General features: G+C 35.6%; 1 protein-coding gene across 1 annotated transcript; it reads right to left on the bottom strand.

The window, feature by feature from the left end:
• Positions 1 to 1517: 1517 nt before the first annotated feature.
• On the bottom strand, positions 1518 to 6096 carry LOC126725853 (phosphatidyl-N-methylethanolamine N-methyltransferase). The gene is made up of 2 exons (XM_050430837.1): positions 5791 to 6096; positions 1518 to 1932 (listed from the first exon to the last, which is right to left on the bottom strand). The coding sequence occupies exons 1-2, from the start codon at positions 6039 to 6041 to the stop codon at positions 1683 to 1685; spliced, it is 501 nt and encodes a 166-aa protein (XP_050286794.1). The 5' UTR covers positions 6042 to 6096; the 3' UTR covers positions 1518 to 1682.
• Between the last annotated feature and the right edge of the window lie 1651 nt (positions 6097 to 7747).

Genomic DNA, 7747 nt, shown 5'->3' with positions numbered 1-7747 from the left:
TTTGTAGGAGTTCTTCACTAAAAAAGATTGACATCTTGAATGAAAGAAATTAATGTCATCAGAATTCTCCGAGACAAAAATTGGTACAAAAATCCTAAACTATGACCTCTTATTTCTGATGAAAATCTTAAGCCGAAGGTGTGGCATTTCCCTCAGAATTAAGACTGACTTTTTAACGCAAAATACCTATGCGTAGGGTGTCTTGGACTTCCATAGAGAGTTGCAAAGAAAAAAAGAGACAGAAAATGGAATATGTTAATGATGGGCAACTCCTCATCAGGACAGCAAGAATCAGGAACAGGAAGTACAGAAGGAATGGATATACTTTTGAGGCCAAAAATATCGGAGTCAAAACTATTTGGATGTTGCAATAGCTGAATGCAAATTCCACCCCCTAGCAGGTCAAGAGGCCATTGTGGAAGCTGTCATGAGAGCAAAGGAGTTGGGATTCAGCAAATTAATTGTGCTAACCAACAGCAAGAGCACAGAGAAAATATAGAGAGGCACGAGAAGAACTAATTGGAGAGAACGCGTCCTGCTCACTGACTTGAAGTCCCTTTCTCAATAGGGAATGAAGCTGACAATCAAGTCTACCTACCAGTATTTTGAACACCACCTACTACAACAATGCCAAATTAGCATCCAAGGAGCCTATGCATCATTTTTGGGTTCATCCAGACCTGAGCTATATTAACTCCCATATGTAAAGGGAGTCATATATACCATGTTTATTGTTTTGTTTTCTGGCGTGTTATTCTTTTTGGACTGTTAACATTCAGTATCAAAAAAAAGAAAATCAATTTTACGTTGATGATTTATATCTATTTCCTTAAAAGTTAGTACATAATTGTAAATTGATATGACCACTGCCCTCACCTCTTCTTTTTCTACTAAATTTTTAAACAACCAAACAATGAGAAGGGGTAACAAATTCCCCTCCAGTCTCTGCTCCTCTCTATCCAAACACATTGTAAGCCCTCCAGGGATTATTAAGCCCTCCATGGATTATTTTGCCCAAATGAATTTAAAGGGTATATTACAATTTACTTACGTGTGGTTTGATTGAAATTTAAGTCGTCTACCTGTAGTTTAAAATTTGACACTTTACAGATTAGTTTAGTTGGAGTTCTTTAACACATTTATGTTAAAAACATAGCTAAATATGTAATTTTACTTCACTTTTTTTGTCTCTCCTTTCAAAACACAAAAAACATAATAAAAAAAAAAAAAATACAAGATATAATAAGATAAAAAATAACCTAGCAGAACTCTTGTATCATGGAATTTCAAACCACAGGTAGACAATTTAAATTAAAGTCATACCTCAAGTGAATAAAGTGTCAAATTTCAAATCATAGATAGACAACTTAAATTTCGATCAAACCACACGTGGGTGTATTGTAATTTGCTAAAACCCATTGCATTTATTGATCTTGGGCTCTAGAGAACCACTATTTAGATTTCCTAGTTGTTGCATAATGTTTCATGCCATCTCAAAACTCATTTAGTCCGGGAAATAACTACAGGAACGAGAAACCTCACAATGTACCAATCAATTATGTAGGATAAATTAATTAATTTCATAACAAAAAGAAAGCCAATATGAAAAAAAAAGTCTACATAATCCGAGGTACAGTTAATTCTTCCATGATTGCTTCGATGTACTGTTGCTATTGCTGCAATCATGAGATTAGCTTCGCACGAGTAGCTGGATCTTCCTTCAATTCCACATATATCATGAAAACATAGCCAAGTGACCAAAGAAGAATGTATTGAAAAGGCACCCAAGAAAGACACGGAAGAAGACTCATAATGCTTCCTACGTATTGCGGATCTCTAATAACCCCAAAAGGGAATTCTGTCACCCAGGGAATGTTCTTTCCAAAACGTACTCCATAGTATGTTCCAGATTCACCAAGCAATTGATACACCCTGTAATTTGAGAGTTTTAGTACACATAAGAGAGAGAGAGAGAGAGAGAGAGAAGCATTTTAAATCCTGTTTATAAATTAAGACAAAGCATTGACCTTTATATATATATATATATATATATATTTCGTTTTGCTTTTGTGGGGTGTGAGTTTCTAAACTATAGGTGTCATGTATGCTCCGGCCCGTCAGTGGTGTGTACTGCTATGGTGAAAGCGACTAAAATAAGTATTATATCCTTCATATAGTTAAATTCATGAACGCATGATCTAACAGCCCCTTGGTTTGGTTTTCATGTCTAGTTTTTGCTTGTAGGTAAGACAAGTTAAGCCTCACAGTTAATGCATTTTATACAAAAGCTTAATTTCCAACAAAAAACAGTAGCCTGATAAAATTATGGAGTCGATCAGAGTCAAGTACACTTCTTGTTCATATCTGTTAAGATTATTGTAACATTTTAAACACGCTTCCCATTCAGCAAACTCATTCTACCAGTTCCTAAAACCAAAATATATGTGCCATGATATCATCATATGAAATAAATGACATGCTGCTACTTCTGAGCCAAAGAAGATAATAAAATACCAGTTACAGACATCTCTTTCAATGACACATGCTAAAATTTTATCCAACAAACAACAATTTTACCAACAGGCAGCAAGCTCCAAACCACCATCCAAACAACAAAGTAAACCAAACTAACCTATTAACCAAAGACCGTGAAAGGAATCCTCTGCAAGTTACACAAAGACCTAATTTTGATAGTATTTTTTACATTCTTACAAAATTACAACATATATCTAACTTCCTGCCTAATGGCTTGAATAATCTCTACTTCAAATGAAGTTTGGTGGATTGGGTGTTCAGCATTTGAGAATATTCCATCAAACTTTGTTAGGGAAATGGCTGTGGAGGTATGGAACAGAGACAAACTCACCTTTGGAGGCAGGCTATTGAGATTAAAAATGGGAATGATTGGGGTGGCTGGTGTACAAGGAACCTTATGGTGTTAGATTTTGGACAAGACTAGCCAAATCGTGTGTCCATGCAACATAGGACAAGACTGGCCAAATCTTTCTAAATTCATCAAGGTTGGTGCTGGTAATAGAGTTCAATTTTGGCATGATTTGTGGTGTGAGGGTTGTACTCTTTGAGAGGCCTTTCTGGAACTCTATAGCATTAGTTGTAATCTGGGATGCACGGACGTGGCTCCGGACCCAGTGCACCTGTGTCCGACGCGGCGGGACGCGGCTACGTGGGAGGGACGCCGCAGACCGCGCGTCCGTGCTGCGTCGTGCCGCGTTGTGCCACATGGATTTCCCGACTCGCGCCGACGCGGCTCAAATCGGCGCCGACTCTCGCCAATTCGGCTCCGACGCACGCCGATTCGCGCCGAACCGGACGGATTTGCGCCGATTCGGGCCGAATCGGATCGTATCAGCAGAATATTGGCGTGTTTCGGCCGGAAAAAGGAAATTGGCCGGTAAGGAAAAAAAAAAAAAAAAAAACCTTCTAGATTGGACTGGATCTTTGCTTTCTTTTCTTTTTTTTTGAAGTGTTCTGTAACTTCTGTTTCTCTTTTTTTGGTAAGTACAAAAACTCCTTTGTTTTTTGTGCCTCTCTGACCAAATGTGAGAGCCACATCTTCCTTTCTTTTCTTTTCTTTTTTTTTTCTTTTTTTTTCTTTTTTAATGGGAAGCTACACGTGAGAGCCTCCTACTTTTTTTTGTTTTTTTTTTGTTTTACTTATTATTATCTATTTATTTTATTATTATTATTTCTATACTATTATTATTAATATTATTATTATTATAATATGAGTTTTCTATTATTATTATATAAAAAAGCATGGTTAGTAATATATTAAAAATATTTTTAATAATTTTTTAATCGCCGAGTCTCGCCGCACCCGCACCCACTTTTTTCAAAAATTGCCGAGTCCCGCACCCGTACCCGCACCCGCACCCGAGTCCCGAAACACACCCGTGCTTCATAGGTTGTAATAAGGAGTTTTCTATTGCAGAAGTCATGCACTTCCCTAAACAGAGACTACATTGGGATCTACAATTTTCTAGGGCTGTCCAAAATTGGGAGTTGGAACCTTTAACTGCATTTTTGGAAATAATTTATTCTATACCTCTTAATGGAGATGACAAACTTTGTTAGAAGCCAGCAAAGAATAAGGGTTTTAAAGTGCGTGAATACTATTTCTCCCTTCCCTCAACTCCTAGCACTCTTTTTCTTTCAAAACCTGTGTGGTGTTCAAAGATCCCTCCTAGGGTTGCTTTCTACTCATGGACTACTGCCTTAGAAAAGATTTGCTTTCTACTCATGGACTACTGCCTTAGAAAAGATTTTGAATCTAGATAACTTATGGAATAAGGGTGTTACAGTTGTGGATTGGTGCTATATGTGTAAATGGAGTGGGGAATCAGTAAATCATCTTCTTCTTCATTGTCCCATTGCTTTTGAATTATTTTTTTTTTTTATAAGTAATAAGATATATTGATAAAAAGGAACACCCTAGTGCACAGGGAGTGAACAAGGGAAAAGAAATCAACTACAAAAATAGATTTGTGGAGGGCTGTGGCACATTATGCTTCAAGGGAAGAGAACAGTGTATTCTCGAGATTAAATCTTTCCTTCTCCAGTTTTTACTGGATTGAAGTTCTTTTTTTAATTCTATTCCATGTTCTAATTTTTTAGACATGCTTGATCATTGTAGTTTAAGAGATTGATGTACTACTACCAAATACCCATTCACACCACCAGTGTACCTGGGTATTTTGATTAATAAACTTTCGTTATTTATCCCCAAAAAAAAATCTCAACTTCAAGTGAAATCTTTCCACGATAAATTCTAGAATTGGGATCAACCCAGATGTCGATATATGACAGCTGCCCATGAATTCTTATTTGCAACTGGCAGCCATTCAACAGTATCTTCTCTGTCAATCAGAAATTTATTTAGCCTAACTTGAATCAAGATTCAAGACTAAGTCATCTGACACAGCAGGAGGCCAGTTCCAATGCCCTCAACAGTTTCTTTGTCTGTTGCAAATTCACTTTCGCAATTTAGAAAGGGATCCCTCAAGGCCTCAACCCAAAACATACACGGCTTAATCAAATCCTTTAAAGGATGAATCACCCTTATTATAATCTCCAATCATTTGTACTGCTCAGATAAAGATAATAGCAATCCTCTGCTAAAGGAATCTTCATCTTTGAAACCCACCTCATTCCCCATCCTTCAAGAAATAATTTATTGCCACCCTATGAAGAATACAAATATTTGCTCCTGAGAAAACCAACTATGGTTGGAAGGCAATTTGGGGGGTAAAATTTCCTACAATGATAATCATCATAGTTTTAATTTGGTCCCAAAAATAAATTCCTGGCTCCGTCATTATCTGTGTATTCATTCATCCCATGTAACGTGTAACCATTATATTAAAACTTTGAACTTAGCTTAATGTAGGTCCAAACACATTATTTTATCCAGATTAGGCATCAAATATATGCAGAGACCACTACGCCTTATGGCAGAGGTCACTAGTTTAAATATACCCTTTACCCTCCCCTAAGCCTAAATATATAGAAACAATTTCTAAAACTATTACATGGGCAATTCAGTGAGAGCCCAAACATTTGATCGGAACCATTTTGTGGGTTGGTTGCAGGTAGAAACGGTTTATGGATCCACGCATAGTCACAACATTTTTTTTTTCCAATGCCATATCATATATATACATAAGTTTAGGATGTAATAAAGAGATTAAAAAACAGAATATTACCAATATATATATATATATATATATAGAGAGAGAGAGAGAGAGAGAGAGAGAGAGAGAGAGAGCAGACCTGAAGTTGAGAAACTGGCCAAAGAGAAAGAGAGGCCAGAAGTAGAGAGGAGGAGGCCAAGAGAGATAGTTGTAAGACACTGAGAAAAGTGACAAAAACTGAACCAGCTTCAGCAAATGGGACACGTTTGCCATCACCTTTGATGGGTCTCTTCCCTTCCCACACAGTTCAACCCATGACTGCGGATTTGTCCATAGCCAGAAGTAAAACGGGAATGGCACTATTACCCCAATCGCTGCAAATATCCCCATTTCTCTCTCTCTCTCTCTCTCTCATTCATTTCCAGCTCCACCCTTTTTCCCTTGAGAATCATACAGATTGATCAGTCTTCATGGGCTGCTGGGCTTTTAATATATCAATTCGTTCTCGCCCACAGTTGAGCAGGCTTTGCAACTCAGACATGAATTGGGCCCAAACATTGGTATGGTTGTTTTTCTTTTTTGTATTTGGGATTTTAAATTATAGTTTGTTGCTAAAAATGTCTTCCGATTTTAAATGCAGTCCAGTTACATGCTAAGTGTCCTTTCGATTATACTCTGGTTTTGTATTAATTATATTTTAGTGCAAATTCATGTTTCCATAGCACTTTTTTTTTTCCTGTCCCTCACTTTAAAACATCAATGAACTTTTATCTTTTATCTCCAAAAAAAAAAAAAAAAAAAAAAATATCAATCAACCCAAAATCAGTGACAGGTCAAGGAAAATTATACTTAAAATCAAAACTAAAAACTAGACAAAGTTAAGTTTAAATAAAATGTGAAACTTTTACCCAGATGAGAAGGAAAAAAGGAAGAAAATAAAATCAATCTATTTTTGGGAGCATTTTGTTAAAGTTGATTGGGTTTTGATCGGTTCTTTTTGTGTGTTTGATTTTGTAAGGGGTTTTAATTTGGTTGGAATTTTCGGAGATTGGTGTGTCCCTGGGTATGTGTTAGGTAGCTAAATAATTGCAAGAATATAAAAGAAAATTAAAGAAACGAAGAATTCTTTTTTCTTTCAATTAATTTTTCCAGAATTTTTTTTTTTTTGGTCTGACATGGCTTTTTATTTTAAATGGAAATGCTTATGTTATGTGCCTCTTTTAATGTTAATATTTGACTTTATATTATTTTGTTGCATGTACCAGCGATGCACATTGTCAACTATGTACGAGATTTCCATTAGTAAATTGGTGGTAAGAACCAAATTAATTGTAAATTGAAAATAATATAGACTAAGTGCTTATGGAGTATGCCGAGGCTCGGGAGGAGAGAGGGAAGGACCCACAAGTCTCTTAAAAGGAGTTTCACACATATATATACACTTAAGATTAGGTTATAGTAGAATTTTTTATCTTTTATATATATATATATATATATAATTAAAAAAAAATGTAGGTACCATTAAAAGTAACCCAAAATATGAACTAAAATGATATTTTCTCCCGAAAAATAATCACATTTGATACGTGGGTCCCCTTTTATATATCCTTTTGTTCTCAAACATTGACACCACCATTGATATCAAAAAAAAACATTGACACCACAAAACGTCATACCAAATAAACTTTCTTTTTCCAGTAAGCCACTAAGCCCTAGTTATGTCTCCCTTGTCTATCATTGTCCAGCCTTATTAAATAAATAAAAAGCAAAAAAAAGGATAAAAGAAAGAAAGAAAAGATCTGAGAGCAAACAAGCTTTGATGGCATTTGTTCAAACTTTAGAATCACTCTTATGAGTATTCACATTCAGGAATGTAAAAAAACACCTATTCTACATCCTCAGACATTATTTTATCTATTTTATCAACCCATTTAAAAATACACTTAACATCTTAGTTCTTATTTTTACATACAACCCAATAAGATAACATAAACTACACATCCAAATAATATAAACTACTCATCTCCCATCTCTTTTCCTCTTTTTCTTAAAAAACAAAAAAAAAAAAAAAAAATCTCTCTTCCTCCTTTTCTCTC

The sequence above is a fragment of the Quercus robur genome, chromosome 5 (assembly GCF_932294415.1).
Source record: "Quercus robur chromosome 5, dhQueRobu3.1, whole genome shotgun sequence".
NCBI classification, from domain to species: Eukaryota; Viridiplantae; Streptophyta; class Magnoliopsida; order Fagales; family Fagaceae; genus Quercus; species Quercus robur.
This window is presented reverse-complemented; position numbering and strand designations above follow the sequence as displayed.

What these genes read in the sequence shown, in the direction of transcription:
- LOC126725853 (XM_050430837.1), bottom strand. Translation starts at nt 6,041, where the DNA reads ATGGGGATATTTGCAGCGATTGGGGTAATAGTGCCATTCCCGTTTTAC. An exon ending in GGCCAGTTTCTCAACTTCAG is followed by an intron (nt 1,933 to 5,790) that starts GTCTGCTCTCTC and finishes CTCAAATTACAG; the next exon opens with GGTGTATCAATTGCTTGGTG.